The following is a 24387-nucleotide window of genomic DNA, read 5'->3' as shown; positions in this document are numbered from 1 at the left end:
TAATTGTAGTTTTTTTTCACTGAATATTTTGGAATATTTTATTCACTTGATATTTTGGAGCTCTGATAGTGTCATTTAGAGCCTTTCATTTGTGGGCATCACCCAGGAATCTTTCATAGTCAGGAGCAGGCAAAACTTGCCATCTGAATTTTGGCAGCAGCTCAACCCTATTCCACCTAATTTGTACAAAAATTCCTGCTCTTTCTAGACATAAATTTAGGTTAAAAAATGGCACAAAATGAGGAACCTGAACTTTCCAGGCTCAGTGCTTTCTGTGAAGTGCTTGCTATAAAATTTTGCACTTGGCTGTGTCTGTGGCAGGTTGTAACTTCTTAGGAAGCAACTTGAACCTCATCAAACCCACTTCCTGTGGTGGTCTCAGGGAGCAGTGCACAGATTCCTCCAGCACAGGGCATCCAAAACCTTTTAAACCTTCAGGAAACTTCTGCATTTAGTGACCTAAGCAGAGCCAGGGTCTGTTTGTTGGCCTTGAGGCCACTGGGGTGGTTTGGCCACTTGGTGCTGTGAAACTGTCTTATCTCACCAGGGTCTGCAGCTCCTCCAGAGGGGCAGTGGAGGGGCAGCTCCAATTTCCAGGGACAGGACCAGGGAACGGCTGGAGCTGTGCCAGGGGAGGGTTAGGTTGGATATCAGGGAAAGGTTCTTCCCCCAGAGGGTGGTGGGCACTGACCAGGCTCCCCAGGGCAGTCGGCACAGCCCCAAGGCTGCCAGAGCTCAAGGAGTGTTTGGACAACGCTCTGAGGGACAGGGTGGGATTGTTGGGGTGTCCTGTGCAGGGCCAGCAGTTGGACTGGATGATCCCTCCCAGCTCAGGATTTCTGTAATTCTCACTCTGTAGATTGCCCTTTCCCTCTCCATGAAGAGCTGGCAAAGCTGTTGGGGGTGGGGCAGAGTAAGGGAAGCCCAAGCATTCCTGTCCATGTGAGAGAACAATGTGACTCCCAAAATTCCATCCCTGGAGAGTTCCAAGAGAAGCTTCCACAGCTGTGTCCAGTCCACAGCACTGACTGACCACCGACCCTGACTGCCCATGGCCCTGCCAGCTCTGTGGCACTGCTGTGCCCACTGGAGCTCACCCATGGCCCAGCTCCTGCAGCCCTTCATCTCCCCCAAAACCTCCTGCACCACAGGTGAGGACTGACCCTGACCCCGGCAGCCCAGGGATACTCTGTGGGGACATTCACAGCCCTTCCTCCCCTGAAGCTCTCCCTGCTCCTCCTCAGTTCAGTCAGCATCTGAACCCCCAGATTGGGATGTGACCTCCAGCATTTACTCTTTCTCACAGGATCAGTCAAGCTCAGGGGAAGTTTAGTTTGGATGCTGGGAAAAGCTTCTTCCTCCAGAGGGTGGTGGGGCACTGAACAGGCTCCCCAGGGCAGTCGGCACAGCCCCAAGGCTGCCAGAGCTCAAGGAGTGTTTGGACAGTGCTCTGAGGAACAGGGTGGATTGTTGGGGTGTCCCGTGCAGGGCCAGGGGTTGGACTGGATGATATTTGTGAGTTCCTTCCAGCTAAGGGTGTTCTATGGTTCCGTGATCTTCCACAACATCCCAGGCACGTCAGGGCCGCTTGCCAGGAAGGCAGGAGAATCAGCCAGGATTTGGTTTCTCCCTCAGAGCGCAAAGCCCAAGCCCAGTGTGGGCACACTGGCTGAGGAATTGGCACAGATTGTGGGTGACCACGGGGCAGGTTCTCCAGGTCTGTGATTAAATGTAAGAGAGACATTAAGCTCTTAGAGAGTGTCCAACAGAGGGCAACGAGGATGGTGAAGCGCCTTGTGGGGAAGCCCGTGTGAGGACACTGAGGGCAGCTTGTGTTCAGCTGGAGAAGAGGAGACTGAGGGGAGACCTCACTGCAGTTACAACTTCCTTGGGAGGGGCAGAGGAGGGACAGGCACTGAGCTCTGCAGGGACCAGTGACAGAACCTGAGGGAATGTCCTGAAGTTGTGTCTGGGGAGGTTTAGGTTGGATCTCAGGGAAAGGTTCTTGCCCCAGAGGGTGTTTGGGCACTGAACAGGGCTCCCCAGGGCAGTGATCACAGCCCCAAGGCTACCAGAGCTCCAGGAATGTTGGATGATCCTCTCAGGCACATGGTGTGACTCTTGGGGATGGTCCTGTGCAGGGCTGAGGGTTGGACTTGAATAATCCTTGTTGGTCCTTTTCCACTCAGCACATTCTGTGATTCTGTGAAGTGTCCACCAAGCCTGTAAAAATCTATTTATTTCCCTTGAATACTTGAATAATACACAGGAGTCAGCTTTCGGAAAGATCCTACAATATAAAGTGCTGAGCTCCTGAGAAAATCTTCCATCAGTTCAATGAGAGCTGTTGAATCATTGTGGAAAACTGTCCTTGATTGTGTAGCACCAGAAACTGCAGCTGGTCATAAAACATGAGGCAGGAAAAATCAGCCCAAAATTGGGAGTCATATTTGCAACACTAGTTCAGCAATATAAGGATAAAAATATTGTAGGAGGTGTTGTGGTTTTCTGCAAACCAGGCATTATAAACTCAGGCTACTTGATGTTAGATTTACTTCTGGTAATCAAGACACATTAAGCACTAAAACCATCATTACATTTTGTCATTTAGGTGGGAAAAAAAATGTTAAAAAAAATCCACATCTATTTTATCTCCGCAAATCTGCTTTGCCTGCCCTGAAATCACAACATTACCAAGTATCACTCAGAAAATTTGTGAGTAGTGGCTGGCAAAATTATAAGGCAGGATTTCCAAGCAGTTCTCTTTTATCTCACTTTTGTTCCTTATCTGAGGAAGGAATACTGTGGGCAGGCACTGAAGTGGAAGATACACAGACATGGGACATTTCAGAAGCGATGAGAGCTGAGCAAACTCATCCAGGAAGGAAGGGATGCAATATTGCCATTGCAATCACAATTATTAAATGTAAGTGCCCAATTTATTCAATTATAATGGAAGCTCAATTTGTCAGGTAATTTCAGTGTATGATCATAGAATCATGGAATGGTTTGGGTTGGAAAGGAGATTAAGCATCATCTCATTCCACCTCCTGCCATGGGCAAGGACACTTTCCACCATCACAGGTTGCTCCAAGCCCAATCCACCTGGCCTTGGACACTTCCAGGGTTCCAGGGGCAGCCACAGCTTCTCTGGGCAACCTGTGCCAGGGCCTCACCACCCTCCCAGGGAAGATACCAGATTTGAAGACTCAAATTCTGTTTTTAAGGTTGTTCAGAGCAAAACAAGACTGGGAAGAATGTGAAACTTCTGCACTTTACTAATTAGACCTTTATTGTTAAAAGGAGGAAACTTAGAAAATTGATTTGTTTCCAAAGGAATGTGTTGTGGATTTAGGTTTTTATTACTTTCTATTTCTTGATGAAAATAAAGGTTCAGTTTCTGTTATGGAAGGAAAGTAGATTCACTGTGACTTATGGAATTATGTCTGCTAAGGGAATACATTTTGGGGTACAACCAATGCTGCCATAATGACACAGTCAGCCCTCACTGGGCTTGAGGTGGTTGTTTTCTTCCTCAGAGGAGTGAAATTCATTAGAAATACAGGATTCCCTGGAAAATTACATAGAAATTTGGTTCCATGGTGGAGATGACAAATCACTTCTTTGCAGAGAGTAAAAATTTTGGATTCATTTGGCCAATCTCAGCACTGAGGTAGTCACCACTGGTTCCACTCACAGCGAAATAAATGTCCTCAAGGTATGACTGGAATATTTTAGCTGATGGCTTTGAGATGAGATGAATCATGTTGGAATCATCAGCCTACACCACTACCTGCTTTACTTGATTATATCTCCTGCTGTAATAGGTTAAAATGTTAATTTGGATGATTTTCAGAACAAATCCTAGTTTTCAGCTGAAATTTGCTGTGATAAAAGTGAAAAAAATTTGTCACTAATGAAATATTTTATGGTGTGTTTCTAGTCACTAAGAAATAGAATATGAGCCTTAAACTGTGGTAGCTCTTCATGGTGAAGTTACAGTAAATTTTTATAATGAGAGTAAGTACTTCCCATTTCACTTAAAAATTGTTTTTTATTAGAATTCCTTCATCCACTCCAGATACATCAGGTAGGATCTCCCCCAGTGACAGAACTGAGGGAATGTCCTGAAGTTGTGTCTGGGGAGGTTTCGGTTGGATCTCAGGAAAAGGTTCTTCCCCCAGAGGGTGTTTGAGCACTGAACAGGCTCCCCAGGGCAGTGGGCACAGCCCCAAGGCTACCAGAGCTCCAGGAGTGTTTGGATGATCCTCTCAGGCACATGGTGTGACTCTTGGGGATGGTCCTGTGCAGGGCTGAGGGTTGAACTCGATGATCCTTGTGGGTCCCTTCCAACTTGTCACATTCTGTGATTTTTAGTGTGGAATCATGGAATGGTTTGAGTTGGAAGGGACCTTAAAGGTCATTTCCCCCCACGCTACCAAACCTGGCCACACAAACCCAATACAGTGGTTTATAACAGTGTTCTGTTCTTTATTTTTTTCCATCAGTTTTGAGCTTCTTCAAGTAAAATCACAATTCCCTTTTTTTTTTCAAAAATGCCGATTGACCAAACCTCGTGCTCCTCAATCCTGTTTGCTGGAATATCAGCAGGAAAAAGGCTGCTGGTGGTGTGAAGCAGATTGTGAGGGGAGGTTGGGGCCCGTCAGGCTCAGCTGAGCACCAGGGCTGGTCATTTATCACTGTCAGAGGGTGAGGGGGGACGGGGCACTGGACCGTTCCCGCTCATCTGCGCCGTGACAGCTGACGGGAGCCTAATGCGACCTCCGGGCGGATAATCTGCCATCCAGGGGGAATGTGTGCCAGGGAGATACTCTATCACCAGCCACACTCCCTGCTCAGAGCTCCTGACATCTTCACAAGGCAAAAAGAAATGTCAGCTGGCCTTTGAGGGGTTGTGGGGATTGTGGTGAGGCGCTAAAAGCGGGCTGGGCGGCGTTGCTGTGGATTCGTGTGGATCCATCTTAAATCCAGCTGGATGGACGTGCAGAGAGGCATGGAAATGATAATGGGATGACAGCATTCCATGAAAAGGGCTGCTTGTTTCACCTATTAGTTTAATTCTCAGGATTGCAAAGATGCTGTGAAGCAGTGGAATTATATAAAAATATAAAAACTTCCACCCCGCCTAACACAGGCCTCTGGCACAGTCTGGGTATTTAAAGGAACAAGAAAATATCTTGTGATGGGAAAACTGAAATTACAGCAAGAAAAAGCTGATAAGTAAGGATTGATACATATTTCCTGTGATGTTTTGTGTAGCAAGAGGCTGAGAACGGGTTTGTTTAGCCTGGAGAAGAGAAGCTTCGGGGTGACCTGATTGTGGCTTTTCATACCTGAAGGGAACCACAAGAAAGATGGAAAGGGAATTTTTCTGAGGGCCTGGAGTGACAAACAAGGGGAAATGGCTTCAAACTGACAGAGAACAGGGTTAGATGGGATCTTGGGAAGGAATTGTTGGCTGTGAGGGTGGGGAGGCCCTGGCCCAGGTTGCCCAGAGAAGCTGTGGCTGCCCCTGGATCCCTGGAATTGTCCAAGGTCAGATTGGATGGGGCTTGGAGCAACCTGGGATAATGGGAGGTGTCCCTGCCTGTGGCAAGGTGTTGCAATGGGATAAGCTTTAAGGTCCCTTCCCACCTGAACCATTCTATGAGTCTGTGAAATACTTCCTGTAGGTGCTAATTTAGAGCAAGGCTCCCAAACCTTTATGAGAAGGTCCTGATTCCAAAAATTCCTGCTCTGCCACCTAATGAAAAATCCTGCATGTTGAATGTTGTTCATCTTCAACTCAAAACTTATTGGTTTTAGCTTGCTATTATTTTTATTAACTGTATCTTCAGTTTGCTCTCCATTACAAATCATATGCATTGGCTTGACTGGGGAACATTTTAATTGAGCTCTGCTGGAGATTTTCCAATAAATTAACATTACATGTTTTTAACAGATGCCTGAATTTGACATTGTTATTAGACATTGTAATTAATAGAAGTATTACCCAAATTAAAATCTCAGGGCCTTAGAAAAATTAAATTGTAGGTGACTGAGGGATTTTAACTCATTAACAGAGAGTGACTCTTGATTTGCCTCCATTGGGTTTTATTAGCCCAATAAACACATTTTTCCTAGTAGCTGGAGAGGGAGCTGAACAAACTCTTTGGGATAAGGGTCTTGGGAATCAAAGCATGTTTTACCAGTGATACTGTAAAGTTCTTTAACCTGTCATTATGTTGGAATAATATACCTAAAATACCTTTCTGGGATGTTGTCAAGTTTTAATATCATAGAATTACAGAACCACAGAAGGGTTTGGGTTGGAAGAGACCTTAGAGATCATCCAGTTCCAACCCCCACACAGGTAATTAAAGACTTGAAAAAACACAGCTCTGCTTTTTATCTACAAATTCCCGGCCAGCCATGAATTTCAAAGAGATTTTCCCACTTTGAACATGTGTGTGAATGTCCAGCAAAAATTATCTTGTGTCTCATTTTGAGAAGCCATGGATATAAAAATCAATAATAGCTGGTCAGTGTTAAGTGGCACAAGGTTGAGGCTGAGCCCTCAGAAAGGGATCATCCTAAATCAAAAATCACACTTAGGAGGTTATTTAATCACACTGAGAAGGTTATTTAAGTAAATGTTAAGATGTAAAACAAAATTAGAAATAAGCAATGTAATTAAAAGCAACTAGGGGGATTTTTTGAGGTCTGTACCCAGCCTTTCTTTGCAGAAGCTCACCTCGAATTTGGCATTTATGGTGCTGATTCCCAAGTGAGATGTTGAGCCAAGCAGTGCCAGGACCTCACTGACCAACAGAGATTATCCTCCAGCCTGTGGCTTTCCAGAGTCTGCCCATTATAAAACTTTATTTCTCCTGTAAATGTTCTCTCCTTCCCTCAGGCTGTGCTCCCTGCCCCTTTAGGCGTTTTTTTTTCCCTCAAGAAATATGGGGTACAAGCTCTCCTTCCATAACAGGAAAACAGAGTTTTATTCCTGGAGCTGCTTTGCATCTCTCTGTGCTTCCTCACAGAATTTCTGCCCAGAGCTTTGTGCTGCTGTTCATTTTTCACGGTGTACACACCACGTCCCAGTTGAGCATCCAGTGCATGTTTTATTCATGTGCTTTTCACCCCTTCTTTGAGATCATTAATAAAGCTGCTAAATAAACCCGGGCTTAACAATCCTCCTCGCCACACCCCACTGGACATCCCCTCCCCGCTCCCTCACGCTCGTGTTTATCGTGGTCCTTTGTTTGGATCTCTTGCTTTTCCCTCCTGTGTGATGCTGTTCTTATCCAGGCTGCTTTACATAAGGGTTTCAAGTGGGGTTTTAAGAGGCATTGGCTGTAATTCTGAAATAAACCCAATTGTATTTTATCATCTTCACTCAGTTCCTACGCTAACAAGGTGCTCCATGAAAAGCAGCAATGGTGGAGATGTCATGGGTAGTTCCTGGCAGGTGGATAACTCACTGCACCAGGTTTAGGGCCCTTCTATTTTCTTATCTATTTTCTATTTCTTTTTCAACCCAGAGAGGTTGTGGCTGCCCCATCCCTGGAAGTGTTCAAGGCCAGGTTGGATGCGGCTTGGAGCAACCTGGGCTACTGGAAGGTGTCCCTACCCATGACAGGGGGTGGAACTGGATGACCTTTAAGGTCCCTTCCCACCTAAACCATTCTGGGATTCTGTGACACACAAAACCAGAGCCAACTCCTTATCTCCTTCCTTAAACCTCCTCTAGTTAAGAAAACATATGAAAAACCTGACACTCATTAGTCTACCTGTATCTTCTTAGAGAAATTATATGTGTATTTCTTGTTTATTTTTTAACTGTTAACCCAGATTTTCTCCATTTTGAATTTCCCAACAGGTCAAAAAGGTTGTTCTAAAAATGAAAGCTGAGATCTTTAAGGTCCCTTCCAATCCAGGCCATTCTATGATTCTCTGATTTTCATTTTATGTCATTGCTTCATGAGTTGGGTTTTTGGGAAGTGAAATGATGTCACAATCCCAAAAATACCATGAGTTGACTACTTTATGTATCCATATGTCTGTCTATGTTGCTTTTCTGATCTGTTGACCCTTGTAGACAGGATTCTTACAGAATCATGGAATCCTTTACCTTTAGGTTGGTGCCATTATTTTTCTCTGCTGTTGTTCCTTTCCTATTTTGATCATATGGTTTCCTGTTAACATTTGTTCTGTTCACAACCGTAATCTCCAGTGATGTCAAAACCATTTTAATAAATATGGATGTATACACAGGTACATCTAATCCTCCCACTGAACAGATCTTAAATCTCCATGTTGTTCCTGAAGGTGTTATAGGTGGAATTCATCTGAGTTTGTCTCTACTTTCCTTATAATCAGTGCTCAGAAATTGACATTTTTAAATATGATTCGTTTTATCCTGAGGAAAACATCCAAAATATGTCAAATGAATCACCACACAGGTGGCTGGTTCTTTCCAAAGTGCAGGAGGCTCCAAGGCTCAATACTCAGGCAGATATCCATTGATGACTAAAGCCAAGTGACTTTTATTTAATCCTAATGTATTTGCCCCAAAACTCAGGACACGTGGCCTGTGGAATGAGGAACAGATCAGGCGGCGCGTGTGGCACAGTCGAGATGTGAGTGCTCCTGTTAAACTGGGCCTCGTGTGCTTTGTGTCTGGGAAGGTCACAGAATCTTAGAATCCCAGAATTGTTTGGGTTGGAAAAGCCCTCGGAGCTCATGCAGTCCAACTGTTCCCCAGCACTGCCAAGGCCACCACTGAGCCATGTCCCTAAGTGCCACATCCACATGGCTTTGAAATCCCTCCAGGGATGGGACTCTACCCCTGCCCTGGGCAGCTGTGCCAGGGCTGGACAACCCTTTCTATGAAGAAATTGTTCCCAAACCCAACCTAAACCTCCTCTGGCACAACTTGTGTCCGTTTCCTCTCGTCCTGTCCCTTGTTCCCTGGGAGCAGAGCCCGATTTCCAACCCTCCCCAGCTCCCCCCTCCTGTCAGGGAGTTGCAGAGCCAGAAGGTCCCCCCTGAGCCTCCTTTTCTCCAGGCTGAGCCCCCCCAGCTCCTTCAGCTGCTCCATGGGATCTGGCTTTGTCTCCTTGAAAGCAGCAAGTCTGTTATTGTAATTTTTAGGATACTTTCCTCTATTCATATCCCAAATATATATCCCTGAGCCTCATATTTCACTCCCACATCCTGCCATCCTCTGTCCCAGCTGGCACGTACCCACTACCCCATGCCTAGTATGTCCATCCACCCCAGTAAATTGCAGATCTCAGAATCACTGTTTCTCCTCCTCTGCATCTTCACCACCCTCTAAGAAATTAATTCATTTTTATTTTCAGAATCTTTTCCTGTCACTCCTGTGGTCCGTTTCCCGGTAGGAGCTGCCGAACAAAATCAGTGTGGGATATCTGGCCTTCAGTCATTAAGCAGAACCTCTGTTTTTTGAGGAGTCCACGTATTTTGGAGTCTGAACTGACCCACTGTGCTGGGACTCATCACATTTTGTAGCCTCAGTCACTTCCTGTGCCCTAACCTGTTTGATGGAGTGGGTGCAGACAGCACAGAGTGTCACCTTGTGGGACATCATCTCCACAAGACATTTCAAAACTGGTTTTTCCTTTCCTGACCTCTTTGATAAGCAAAGTTATTTGTTTTTCAACAAAATTGGTAATTATTTTATTCCCTTGAGTGATATCACAGGTTTTTTAAATAATAACTGGGATCCACCCTATGAGAACAACCCACAATCCTATAAAATAGTTGTAACCAGTGAGTTACTATCACACAGACACCTCTCTTTTTAAATAGTCACGAGCTGACAGCTGATCTCAACTGATGGAGGATGGAACTAGAGAAGTGAGAGGTGAAGGAAACCCAGTAGATCGTGTTCACCATCTGTGCCAAAGCTGAGGATCAAAATGACCCTTCAGAGACAGAGACATAAATGCCCAGGTTTGGGGAGCAAAGTCCCTGCACTGCAAATCCCCCTTGGGAGACGAAGACATTTGAAAGGTCACCTGGGGTTCCATCTGGGATGACAGAAGGTTTCCTTATCACACAGGAGCTTTTAGAACTGGCAGTTTTGCTCCTTCAACTAGACCTGAAGATAAAGAAGAGCTGTTTCATCACCAACTATGAAGGATTTATGGATGAAATCCTGCCATAAATTACACATCTAATCCCACTCAAGTGGAGCTGCCCTGTCCCTCCTGTGCTTCTCTAAGAGAATGACCCCAGTGAAGCTCTGCTTTCCTGGATTTTTCCATTGAGTAGCTTCTTGAAATTCCCAAAAGGATGAAGAGAGGCTCCACCTTCAGGAACAAGGATTAGTGGGGGGGTCTTAAACAGTTTAGGTTGGAAATGGGGGATTAGCAGGTAATTTCTATTCCTTCAGCGGTACTAAGTACAGACTTTCTCTTCAACAGCCCAACTTCCCCTCTGTCCTTTGCAGATCATTGTGAAACATCTCAAAAGCATTTTCTGATATCCAGGTGATTTTGAGACAGAGGATGGATATAAATGAGGTGCATGGTTTCCCCTCTGCTGAAGAAGGATCTGGGTTCAGTGCATTTTTTTTTTTTTTTTTTCGTACAGTATTAAACTGGAACAATCCTATCCTTGTACAATTTATCAAATCCTCATCTCTGACATAATTTGGTACCTGGTACTTGCATAACTCCTCTTGGCACAAACATCAGGAACCTTATTAGAGAACTAAACCTTTTCTTTAAAGAAATATCTTCTGGGTTATGAAATAGTGAAAATAAATAAACAAACCTCCTTAGGTTTCAAAGGTTCAAGGTTCATATTTAGGCCTGTAAATGAATGACCTGGTTTACAGAAGTACCAGCCAATTGTGGATTTCAGGGAAGTTAATAGAAATTCTGGAAGCCCGGAGGTTTTTAGAATCAGGTAATTTACTCAGGCTGAAGGACAAATAAAGGTCAGATCCCTGTTTTCTAAACCAGGGGAGTGAAATCCAGTGAAGCTCTCATCAGACAACATGTAAATACACTGAAACAGAGTTTTGTTTTGAAGGTCTTAAGTAGTTGTATACTTGAAAAATACAAATAACACATTTATTGCTGTTAGTGTTAATAATAGGGTGTTGATGTGTTACTTCCACAGGCCATGTGGCCAAATGGAAGTGCATGTTTCAGTAGATAGAAGATAAATTAATTTAGTAGATAAATTCAGTGCTGTCTGTGAGCTTGAATATAGTTATTGTAAAGGATCATGGAATCACAATAACCTGAGCTGGAAGGGAACCCACAAGGATCATATTCATCTCCTAAATATGACTGGATAGGGCTGTTTGAAAGAGTGAACAGATGTTAGTTCATCCTCTATTTACATGTACTGGTTATATTACATGGTTAAAATAAAAAGAAAATACTTGTTTAGAAAATACTGGTAAGAAAGGCTAATTTTCCTTCCTTGGACCTGAGTTTTCATATTGAACTTTTGCCCAAGGGCAGTGATTCCTTATTTCCTACTTAGTTCCTTACCTTGGGATTTCTTCCCTTTGGTGACACTCAGAGACCTTTTTCTCATTACCTGGTAAATGGTAACACTGCACTCCCAAAATTCCACCATTTTTTTCCCCCTCTAAATGTTGCAGTCTTTCACGGAAAATAAAAGGTAATTTGTTGTTTGCAAGGCAGAAAAGAAACCCACTGGCCTTCAATTATGTTCTGTATATTGAGGTTTTCCCATATTGAGAATATTTCCCCATATTTCCCATATCTGTTTATTGAGGTTGTACCATTCCCACCCCTGGAAGTGTTCAAGGCCAGGTTGGACAGGGCTTGGAGCAACCTGGGATAGTGGAAGGTGTTTGGGTTGGAACTGAACGAGCTTTGAGGTCCTTTCCCACCCAAACCATCCCAGGATTCCATGATCCATTGTACTGTGGCCTTTCTGGGAGGTAAAACTCCAACACTGAAGCTGAACTTGGGCATTCAGTGAGTTTTTAAATCAAAGCCCACAGCAGCTGGAGTGACACTGAAATGCCACCGGTCTGTCTCCGTGTTCTGAGCTTTCCAATGGCATTTTCATCCTGCTTTTTATTATTTTGCTTTGGGAGGTGGCTGTGACATCTACAATTTAAGAGGCATTTAAATAACTCCTTATTCAATGCTGAACATTTTTCTTCACCCTCCTAATTCCAATGAAAGCAGCCTTTGGCACAAAGGCCTGGTGCTGAGTTTTAAGCCCCTTTATTGCCTCCAAACTTGTGTTTAAAATGAAACTACAGTAAATATTATCTGTACATTCCTTGCACAGTTGACACTGAAAAACCTTCACCATTGTGGTGTGATGGAAAGTGTAGGAAAAGTGTAGGAAAAGGAAAGGGGAAAGGAGCAGCTGATTTCCTTCAGGATGTTCCCCCTCGCCCCATCCCTGCTCATCCCTTTTCCTCCTCCTCTCCCCCTGTTCACATCATGGTTGTGCTTTAGGAGGTGGAGGAGGCTCCTGGTAATTGGTTAATGAACTATTTTCAATTCAATTCCTGACTGCACTTGCCACGGAAAATTAACAGTCCTTGGGTATAAATATGACCCCTACTCCTGGATTAATTTGATTATGTGAGAATCTCAGTTTTCATTTAAAAATAATAACTTTCTGGCTGCTCTGATAAAACAAGTTTGGATATGCAGTCTAAATATTCCCCAATGGCTTAAAACTCAAAAGATGAATATGAAGAACCTATGAATCTCTTATTAATAAAATTTAAATGTCCTCAAATCTTTACTGTGATTGCTTGAGATTGAATATTTTGAGACCAGAAAATCCCTGATTTTTATTCATTGCTGGATCAGCATTCTCTGAAAGCCAAGTCTTTTTTGAGTAGCTTCATTTGGGTTCACAAATAGACAAATTGTATTCATTAATGACTGTGGGTACCTTAACCTACAGTTCCTTTACATTTACTCAAGGTCTTGTAGCAGAACAATAAATCTGGTGAGAACCGAAGTCAGGCTGGTTTGAAAGGAAATGTTTTTTGCAGAACTTTCTCATTGGAACATATTTCACTGTACAATTTATCTGGTACAGGTGTGATACCACTGACACACATGGAACTGTGAGGATAAATGGAATGTATACTAATAAATCAAAAGGTGCCAGAGGACAGATCTGGGTGCTGGAACTCCATTGTCCACGCTGAGAAATTGTTGGGATGGGATCAAACATGATCTCAGCTGGGATAATTAACACTCAAATAGTTTCTGGACATGACTTGTCTATTTTAATAGCTTACTTGTACAGATATGGATTAATGTGGCGTGGGCAGCAAGGAGGGAAGGGATTTCCTTCCTCTTCTCAGCCTCAGGAGACCCCCACCTACAGCTCTGGGGTCTCCAGTATAGGAAGGACGTGGAGCTGCTGGAGCAAGTCCAGAGGAGGCCATGGAGATGCTCCGAGGGCTGGAGCCCCTCTACTCTGGAGCCAGGCTGGGAGAGCTGGGGAGGTTCACCTGGAGAAGAGAAGGCTCCAGGGAGACCTGAGAGCCCCTTCCAGTGCCTAAAGGGGCTCCAGGAGAGCTGGAGAGGGACTTGGGACAAGGGATGGAGGGACAGGACAAGGGGGAATGGCTTCCCATTGCCAGAGGGCAGGGGTAAATGGGATACTGGGAAGGAATTCTTCCCTCTGAGGATGGTGACATGCTGGGATGGAATTCCCAGAGAAGCTGTGGCTACCTCATCCCTGGAAGTGTTCAAGGCCAGGTTGGATGGGGAATGGAGCAACCTTGGCTAGTGGAAGGACCTGAGATGATCTTTCAGGTCCTTTCGAACCCAAACTATTCCTTGATTCCATGATTCCATGATAAGCCATGTGTGGACAGAACTTACTTGCAGTCAGTGAATCTTCAGCCAAGGGCAAGTGTCATGGTTTGAGATAGCCCAAATTCCAATTCCCTAGCTCCATCCCCCCTCCCACATCTCAACCCAATGTGAGATGGGTTTTTTTTTTTCCAGACAAAACACAACCAGACTCAGAATGGGGAAAGGGAATATATTACAATGACTATACAAATAAATACTACAATACATTATACACACGACTACAACTATCTCTACCATGACATAAGTATTTACAATGGATCAGATCTCTTCTCCCCTCCAAATAAAAGTCCGGGAGGGAAAGAAGGACAGATCCCTTCCAGTCTCTTAGGGCAGCAGCTTCTTCAGAGTAGCAGTCACTAAGCAGCAGCATCTTCTAAGGCAGCAGGCTCTCTCTGTCTCTTCTGTTTCTTGTAGCAGCTGATAGCTGGATCTCTGCCAGCACACACGAGGGGGGTATCCCCCTCGGCCACTCGTCTCTCCAAACGAGTGGTCTTCCGTGGGCTTCGTCACCCCAGACAAGGTCGTATCACCACGTCATATCACGAAGCACAGGGGGTCTTCGTGACGGTCTGGTATCTTCAGGAGATTCAAGCTCCTTGCAGGGCCTCTGTGCCCTGTCTCAGGCTGCGAGCTTCTTTGTAGCTTGCAGCAAGGGAGGGCCCTCAAGGCCAACCTCCCACACTCCGTCCTGGCTGAGCTCTCAGGACGTCCGAGCTTCTCAGCATGTTGCACTTCAAGGCTCTTTCAAGTAAGAGTCTATCAACTTCCTCCTTCCAGGAGGTCTCAAAGGAGTTTTGGGGGGTCTGGTATCAGTTCTTACCCCAAGAACTCTGTAGAACTCAGCTGCTGACTCTCCTTCCCTCAGGTCTCCTTCCAGGAGTCCCTTCTCTGGTGCTGCATGTCTTTGTTGCTTCTTCGGTTCAGTTCTGGCTGCTGCTTTCTCCGGCCACTGCCACGGCCACTGCCCACGATGGAGAAAACATCTCCCAGCATAAACTATAGGCCACTAGCCCAGCATTATGCTGTTCCAGGTCCCCACAGGCTCCAACTGGGGCTGGGGGGCCAAAGCCCCCCCCTGTGGGGCTCAGAGCCCCTTCCTCGTGGCTCACAACATGGCCACCTTCTTCTAACCTCCAACTACAACTCTTCTCTTCCGGTCTGGTTGTGATATGTTTACATTTTTTGCAGGAGCGCTCATTGGACAGAAATTCAAAACTTCCAGGGGTTTCCACCCCTTGGGGTCTACCACTTTCTTATCCTCTGGGGGAAAACAAAGTCCAAACCACTACAGGCAGTCGTAGGACTGTGCTCGAAACCATCAAGCGAAGAGGCTGCAAAACCAGAGTAATGCCAAAGAAATGGTTTAGCAGTTTTTGATTATCTTTCCATGGATTGTGCTGTGTCACAGATGCAGAGGATGTGGGGAGGATTACTTTTATTAAAACCCAAAGAATTTAAGGAGCACAAGCCAGGCACTGCACCTGTGTGAAGCAGACTTTGCCTGAGGCGAAGCTGAATGTCAAATCCTCCAGGACATGTGTTGCTTTCAGCTCACGCTGCTTGTGTTCAGCAGAGAGCAAAGGATGTCACACGTATTTCTCAGGCTTAGTTTGGGAAATTCGTGGAGTTCTGGCAGTTGAGGATGGAGCAGCATTTGGCAGCTTTGAGAGGAAGTCCCCCTGTTGTTCGGTTGTGAATTTGTATCCATGAAAATTCTGGCAGTTTGGAAATAATAAAGCAGAAGGAAAAAACTCTTTCTGATCAACTGGCTGTTGAAACCCTGGGGGTCAAGAGATAAAAAAATGACATAAAGACATCCTGGAGTGTCCAAGACCAGGTTGGTTGGGGCTTGGAGAAACCTGGAATAGTGGAAGGTGTCCCTGCCCATGGCAGGGGGTGGAATGAGATGAGCTTTAAGTTTCCTCCTAATCCAAACCATTCTGGGATTCTCTAATCCATATCCTCCCAATTCCAGTTTTCCAAGTGTCTGAATGCAGTTGTATTCCACTGATGGATTAGCCTCTTAAATATGAACATAATTTGGGTGGAATGTGTTGCTTTCCACATTGGAAGCTGAAGGGAAGATCAGTGTTCCCTGACAATCTCCATGTCTCTGTAAAACCAGAATTTATCCTACTTACTGCAAGCCCTTATCTCTGGAATGATGATGGGCTTGGAAAAGTCATTTATTCTTTCTGTTACAAGTTACAGGGAAAGGCCTTTAATTTTTTTTTCTAATTCCATGCTGCCAACGTACTTCTGATTTTCTGAAATTATTCAATCCAATTTGTAGGTGAGAATTAAAATGTTTTCTCATGAAAAACTGTGGAGTAAACGCCCCGAACTGAGATTTCTCTGATGAGTGTCTTTGTTGAGAGTTTTTATTACTTATGTGTTGTCATTTATGTTGTGACTTTCTTCCTAGGGTTGACTGTATATTTTGTGAAGTCCTTTTAAATTTGGGGGTTTTCTTTACTATTTATTGCCATCTAGGCAGGAAACACTGGAAGAATTGTAAACCAAAGTATGAATGACAAGAAAATGAATTATTTTATTGGCAAAGATCTTTGCAATGAAAGTGTGAAGGCATTGGAGACAACTTGAGCACTCTGAAAATATTACTTTCATTCGAGCCCATCTCACCTCTAAAAGTTTAATTTTAATTTTAATATATTGAAAGCCTCCCATTTGAAATGAAAACTGCTTCATACATCATCTGTGCACTCACTCTTTAAATGAAAGCAGCTCTCAGGGCTGGGACAGGGTTAGTTTATTTGATCTTACAAGATGTTTCATAATTCTTCTGACTGTTCACTCCTCTCAGGTGGCTGTAGATCATGTTGGGAGCACCAGCTCTGGCTTATGAGGTTGAAACCTTGCTCATATTATTCCCACTCTGGAACCTCCCAACAATTTGCTCCCTAAAGCCCCTCTCCTGTGCCTCAGAGCATTCAATCTTCCTAAATGCAGCCAAGTGACTCGTGGCACCTCTTGGTCCAGTTGCAATAACTCTGATTTCCCCTCCTCTTTGAGTGTTTGATGAATGTCAGCCCGGGATTAGAAATGTGCCTCCCTGATATTGCTTTCAGAGAATTCCCTGAGAATTCTTCATTTGACCTGTTTTATTCTTCACCGGGCTCAGGACTAAAGGAAGTAAAATAATGCATGTGCTGAGAAATTATCTTGGTTTTCTCCCTGCAAAGTATTTTGTGGGCAGAAATCTGTGTTTTGAGTTCAGGCAGTTTGGTTTCCTGCCGCCTTTGTTGATGATGAATCTTAGGAGATGGAAAAATGAATGGAGGATGCCAGAGAAAGGGTTTAAACTGAAAGGAGGGAAGGTTTAAATTAGAGATTGGGAAGGAATTCTTACCTGTGAGAGTGATGAGGGGCTGGGATGGAATTCCTAGAGAAGCTGTGGCTGGCCCATCCCTGGAAGTGTCCAAGGCCAGGTTGGACAGGGCTTGAAGCAGCCTGAGAGAGTGGAAGATGTTCCTGCCCCTGGCAGGGGGTTGGAACTGGATGAGCTTTAAGGTCCTTTCCAACACAAACCATTCTGGGACTCCAGGATTCTCTAACAGCAAATTCCTGCTCCTCCCTTGCATCCATCTCCCTCCCCTCAATGCATCAAGAACAGAAGAGGGTTGATGCTCTCACAGCAACTTCCCCAATAATTTGGGATCTTAAACCACCACTACCCCCCATTAATTGTCTTAAGCTGAAATAGAAGAGATTTAGGTGGGATATTGGGAAGGAATTTTTTCCTGTGAGGGTGAGGCCCTGGCACAGATTGCCCAGAGAAGCTGCTCCATCCCTGGAAGTGTCCAAGGCGAGGTTGGATGGGACCTTGGAGCAACAGGGTAGTGGAAGGTGTCGGGGTTGGAATGGGATGAGCTTTAAAGTCCTTCCAACCCAAACCATTCCATGATCTCTGATTCCCTGATCATATAAACAAGCAAAGGAGAATTATGATTCCCTGTTTTTCCTCTTGCATGAGGAGGCTCCTTTCAAGAGCAGGGATTGCTGCTCTGGAGGTTCCTGTCACATCAGGATCAGCTCATCTGTCTCAACCACCAATCTGAAATTCATCCTCAGTTTCTCTCCTGGCACTTTGGGGCAGGATTTTTAAAACACAGAGAGCATGAAGTTCCACATTTAGTGATTGTACAGGTTGGCTTTCATAAATCAGACTTCAAGTTTCAATAGATCTAAAGAAATAAAGAGTTGTTTTTATGCAAATCATGTATTCTATTACATTTTAACTTGTTTTTTTTAATGCCCTTCCAGATAAACATCACGTCAATGGAAACAGAATGGTGGAACCTTTCCCAGAGGGAACACAGATGGCTCTGTTTGGTAAGACATCAGTTCTAAAACAAAGCTCTAAGCTTTGTAGTGTTCCTGAATTCCAAATTCCTTCATTTCAGCCTGAGTTCTCAAAGTTTTAAAATCTGGGCTGCTCCTGCCATTTCCCAATCACTGCCATCAGCTAAAGTCACTGAGCATTTGGGGACATGGCCATGCCTCCCCAAAAATATGCTAAAAGTATTTTTTCTTAATTATACCAGCAGCAAATTAAAAGGGCAAGTTCTTTATATTTTGGGACTCTGTAAGTTTGGGGGAAGAGCCTGAACTAGTTGACTTTCTGATTCCACCTTACCAGGACAGGATTTTCACACCTCTTCTCCAGAAACATCCTTGTAATCCTTTAATTGGGATTGCACAGGGACAAGTCTCGAAGAGCAGAAGTTACTTAGGAAGTAATCCCTCTTATTGCTCAGAGAGGGTGTGGATTCTCCTTCACTGGAGATATTCCAGAGGTGTCTGGCCACAATCCTGTGCCATGTGCTCTGGGATGCCCCTGCTGGAGCAGGGAGGTTGGACCAGGTGACCCACTGTGCTCCCTTCCAACCAGACCGGTCTGGGATGGCTTAAAAAGACCTATAAAAGCTGAAAGATGATAAATAACCACATGATTGTGTAGCTACAGCCTATTGCAGTGAATTTTCCTATTTCTTGGATAGTTTTACGTGCAACAGTAAAATAACAGCGTAAAATGTAGTGCTGGGCTGTAAACACTGATCCTTTCACCTGCTGAAACACAGTGGGATTGATTACACAGCTCCCTCTTCTGCAAAATCTCCTCCAGATGCTCTTATTAATGGTGCATTATTTGTTTCATGGTGTGACTTCTGGTTTTGATTGAGGTACAGGGGAATGTACCCTGGGCTTTGTTCCTGCAGCTGTAACAGAACCTCACAGATCTCAAAAGACTCTTTAAATGATCTTGGACTCTCCTGTTGTTTGTTCAGCATCACTCATTGCTGGAGATGCATCTGTTGTTCTTTAGGATAAAGAGATGTGTCCTTGTTCTACAATGGAGATGAAGCCACTTTTAAGGGTGAGGGTGACTCTTTAATGGAAATCTTTTAGTGCTACTCATCCAATGACCTCCTAATCCAGCTTCCAGCTGATTTTAAGGCATGAAGAGCACAGGAGGAGCACAGGCACCTCACAGCCTCACGGGAGACGCTGGAGAGTTACATCAAAAATCAAAAATCAATGTGTCCCTTGAGGTCTGTTCCCAAGTTCAGTGATGAAGTTGTGGCTGCCCCATCCCTGGAAGTGTCCAAGGCCAGGTTGGACAGAGCTTGGAGCAATCTGGGCTAGTGGAAGGTGTCCCTGCCCATGCAGGGGGTTGGAACGAGATGATCTTTAAGGTCCCTTCCCACCCAAACCATTCTGGGATTCTGTGTTTCTATCAAACAGGTGAAACTCTAGATGTGTTTGTGTTACAAATGATAAAGTAGAAGCCATTCAATAAATGCCTGTCTAGAAAGTTTTCTTGTGGTTATTATGCTTATAGATATTTTGATTTAAAAATATTTTGCCTGTAGTGACTGATTTTGACCCAAAACCTGACCAAGACTCAAAATCTGAACATATATGGAGGGGTCAATAATGTTTTGAAAATAAACATTCAGAGACTAAATTCAACTTTTGGACAGAGTGGTAAAAAAACCCAAATGCTTCAAAGCTGCAGAACAACTGCAAATTTCAATAAATTAGTACTTTCATCAGTACCATTGTAATTCTTTGCATATTTTAAACACATTTAAATGCTCTGCTGTATATCACAGGAACAAGAATGGTTTGGATGGGAAGGGATCTCAAAGAACATCTTGTTCCAACCCCACTGCCATGGGCAAGGACACCTTCCGCTAGCCCAGGTTTCTGAATTTTAAGTGCTTCTTTTCCTGTTGCAGATCTCCAGTTTATCCCAAAGCACCTCTATATTCACTGAGCTTTATATGTTTCCTTCTTTCTCTAAGAGGAAGCATCTTGCATATGGTGCATTCATGGAAGGGCTTTTATTTACCTCCAGCAAAGCCTGGCAATAGTTCAGATTTGTAATTATAACACTTCTAAAATATAGGACTAAATTGAGTTGTATTTGCTTGACATACAGTGGCTCATAATGAGATAATTGGTTTCTTGATGTAAACAAAGTATAGACAGAAATAGGATGTTCAGTAACAGATAAGATCTAATTATGGATGTTTTTAGGGCTGACAAACAGATCCAAGCTTGGTCACCTTCTGCTCCACATTTATTAGACAGCAGCACATTCCAGTAATTCCCCAGAGCTGGATTATTGTTGTGCTTTGCTGTGGCTGCCCCATCCCTGGAAGTGTCCAAGGCCAGGCTTGGAGCAACCTGGGATGGTGGAAGGTGTCCCTGCCCATGGCAGAGGGTGGAACTGGATGACCTTCAAAGTCCTTCCATCCCAAACCATTTTATTTCAATGATAAAGTCTTCATCAGGGCACTTCACAACTAAAGGAAAATAATTTCACTTGAAAGGGGGATGATGTGTTTAAAAATGGATAGATCCATTCAGAATTTCTTTTACTCTTGAAACAGCTCCTGGTGGCCTTGGCAGATAAAAATGTGTGTTAGGAAGTCCTTTGGTCTGACTGAGTTTTCAATTGCTACTTTTCACCAAGAAAAGAAAATCACAGGAAACAAAGTTTGGCCACAAAGAGAAAATAACTTTTTTTTTTTTTTTTTTAGACAGTAAATAGAACAAACAATTTTTCTCTCTTGTTCAAAGAAAAAAAAGAAAACTTTAAATCATAATACAGGTCAGCAGATATTTTATCTCTCTCTGAAGAGAATGGAAGAGTTCCTGATGTTGAAACAGGTGTGTGTGCTGTGACCCAGATGTAGGAGAAACATCTACAGAGACATCAGCAGATGTTCCAAGGATCATGTTGTGGAATATTTGAGAGCCAGAGGGAAGGTCTTCCAGAAGGGATTTGTGTTTCTCATGCTAATTATCTTTAAACATCTTGGAAGGGTGAAAGAATTGCACTAATTGGCTGGATTTGTAGAGCTCTGAAGCATTAATGGTGTCCTGTCCACATGCTGGTGGAAAAATGGGCACTGGATTTCTGTAGATCTGGAATGAGAGAATAAACCTGTAAAGATAAGGCAGAACAAAAGGAATGCCCCAAACAGAAGATGCTCTGTCCTTAAACAAATCATGTTCCTACTCCTACCTTTCCAGTATGTTTATTAAAGAAATTATCCTTAGTTCCAATTTTCCTTTTTTTTTCTGTGTTCCAGTACGTGACTTTGTCTTTTTGTTACCTATTCCAGAGAACTGAAACACATCCCAGATCCCTGACCCTTGGTCCTGGTTCATCCCTATTGTCACCTCTGCCTGCACATGGGGTCACAGACTGGTTTGGGTGAGAAGGGACATAAAAGGTCATCTCATTCCAACCCCTTCCATGGGCAGGGACACCTTCCACTAGCCCAGGTTGCTCCAAGCCCTGTCCAACCTGGCCTTGAACACTTCCAGGGATCCAGGGGCAGCCACAGCTTCTCTGGGAATTCTATCCCAGATCCTTACCACACTCACAGCCAATAATTTCTTCCCAATCTCCCATCTCTCCCTGCCCTCTGGCAGTGGGAAACCATTCCTCCTTGTCTTGTCCCTCCATCCCTTGTCCAAAGTCCCTCTACAACTTTCTTGGAGCCCCTTTAGGCTCTGGAAGGGGCTCCAAGGTCTCCCTGGATCCTTCTCTTCTCCAGTTGAACACCCCCAGCTCTCCCAGCCCGTCTCCAGAGCAGAGGGGCTCCAGCCTTGGAGCATCTCCAGGGCTTCCTCTGGACTGGCTCCAGCAGCTCCACGTCCTTGTGCTGTTGTTCCCCAGGGCTGGAGGCAGCTCTGCACGTGGGGTCTCAGCTGAGGGGGCAGAGGGGCAGAATCCCCCCCTCCCCTGCTGCCCATGCTGTGGGATGAGCCCAGGACACGGGGGTTTCTGGGCTGGGAGTGCCCATGGCTGGGGCATGTCCAGCCTTCATGACCCCAAATCCTTCTCCACAGATCCTCTCCTCCCTCACATCCTTGCCTGGAGTGCAATGTTCTGTTTGCTGGTCAGACCTTCAGGGGATTTTCATTCTTAAGCCACAGCCAGGGAATGTTCTCTGTTTAGGATTTGAAAGTCTAAACTGGGAAGCCCTGAACCAAAAATTTCCCCCTAAGCCTGTTGTAAAATAAGGCGATAAACAATTCTGGACTTTTTGAGATAAAAATCTCCATATTCAGTTTTTCTTGTCCTATGGAATTCTATGGCCATTATGCATTAAATGCTGCTCTGATTTGATGGAATTGTGCCTCAGCTTTGTGGAAGTAAATGGGCAGTTACAGAGCTCTGTGGAGACAGACCCAGATAAAAACAAAGTGCTTGGTCTTACCAAGGACATTTCCTGACGTTTATAAACACTAATAAGGGACAATAAAATGTCCCTAATGCAAAGTGAAAGCTGTCCTTGATCAGCACAACCCTTCAGAACATCTTTTCTTTCAAAGGAGCCACATCTCCTTTTTCCTTCTGAAAACAAAAGTAATGTGGCCTTCAAACACAATCTCTGGGCTTCTCCATCAGGGAGTTTTTTATGTTAATTTAGGTTTTCTCGAGGTAATGAAGAATTCAGCTTTGTGTGGGTTTTCACTTAGAGTGGATGGTGCACATTAGGGAAGATCTGGAGGTTTTTAAAAGTCAGATTGCAGCTTTTCAATCAGCATCATTCAGCTTTAAAAACAACCTTTTCATTATGTTTTCGGGACTTTTCCACAGAAATGAGTAGAAGAGGCACAGTTAATTTTCCTGATTTTGGGGATAGGGCTCTTTGATCCCCAATAGCAGGAACTGTCCTCAAGAAGAGTGTTATTTTTCTATTTTTCTATTTATTTTTAAAATTTAGAGGGGGGTTATTTATTTTATTTTATTTATTTATAGTTTATTTTCTACGCAAAAAGCCAGCAGAGCACCTGGATGACTTTAACAGTTGCAAAAGCCTTGCAGAGAAGTAATTCCCTGCCAATGATAATAGGAATAGAGCAATGACTGGAATGAACATATGCTTGGCATCATTCTGAGTTGGTTTAAGTTTGAAATAGAAGTAAATTATCCTGTTAATGACTAAAGGCTGCCCTTCTCTGTGTGTTTGTTTATGCTCTGGGATGTCCACATTTACCATCAGCATTTCTCCTTTGGTTCCTGCTAATAAAGCACACAGTGATGAGGATTTATTGTTTCAGCCATGAAAAAATATGCAAGAAGGTTTTTGGAGGGAGAAAATGGTGTTGTTTTGATAATTTTAGACATACTGTGACATTCACAAAGTACTGTCAGCCCATCTTGCAGATCCTAATGGATTTATCTTCTCAAGGCTGCTGTCACAGCCTGGCAGTTTGAGAACTGGGGATGTGAGACTGAGAAAATAGGGCCCTATACTGATAAAATATGGATTACTTATTCAGTTTAGGAGAATTCAGAGTGATTTTTGAATTTTCAGGTGTTTTTCCTCACCTGATCAAGGTATTGGTGATTTTAAGAAATTTATCATTAAATATCTTTGCTTCAAATTGAAGATATAAAAGTCTTTGCTTCTAAACTACTTGCTTGGAAATACTCTGGAAACTTGGAGGACTCAAATGGAGTAGAATCATAGTCACAGAATGGTTTGGACTGGAAGGGAACTTAAAAATCATCCAGTTCCACCCCCTGCCTTGGACAGGGACACCCTCCACTAGCCCAGGTTGCTCCAAGCCCTGTCCAACCTGGCCTTGGACATTTCCAGGGATCCAGGGGCAGCCACAGCTTCTCTGAGAAACCTGTACCAGGGCCGCCCCACCCTCACAGCAAACAATTCCTTCCCAATATCCCATCTCTCCCTGCCCTCTGGCAGTGGGAAGCCATTCCCCTTTGTCCTGTCCCTCCACCCCTTGTCCCAAGTCCCTCTCCAGCTCTCCTGGAGCCCCTTTAGGCTCTGGAAGGGGCTCTAAGTTCTCCCTGGATCCTTCTCTTCTCCAGGTGAACACCCCCAGCTGTCCCAGCCTGTCTCCAGCCCTCAGAGCATCCTTTTGAACCTTTATCTTGATCTCATTGTGCTTTCACTCATGGGGCTGGAGTTCATCTCAGTAGATTTTAGATATG

General features: G+C 44.2%; 1 protein-coding gene across 1 annotated transcript in view; it reads left to right on the top strand.

Annotated features, from left to right (window-relative positions):
* MSRA (methionine sulfoxide reductase A) overlaps positions 1 to 24387 on the top strand; it is a 256774-nt gene that overhangs the window by 79518 nt on the left and 152869 nt on the right. Inside the window, exon 2 of the mRNA XM_032683427.1 lies at positions 18165 to 18233. Coding sequence (XP_032539318.1) covers positions 18165 to 18233 — 69 coding nt within the window. The remainder of the gene's footprint in view (positions 1 to 18164; positions 18234 to 24387) is intronic.

The sequence above is a fragment of the Chiroxiphia lanceolata genome, chromosome 3 (assembly GCF_009829145.1).
Source record: "Chiroxiphia lanceolata isolate bChiLan1 chromosome 3, bChiLan1.pri, whole genome shotgun sequence".
Taxonomy (NCBI): domain Eukaryota; kingdom Metazoa; phylum Chordata; class Aves; order Passeriformes; family Pipridae; genus Chiroxiphia; species Chiroxiphia lanceolata.
This window is presented reverse-complemented; position numbering and strand designations above follow the sequence as displayed.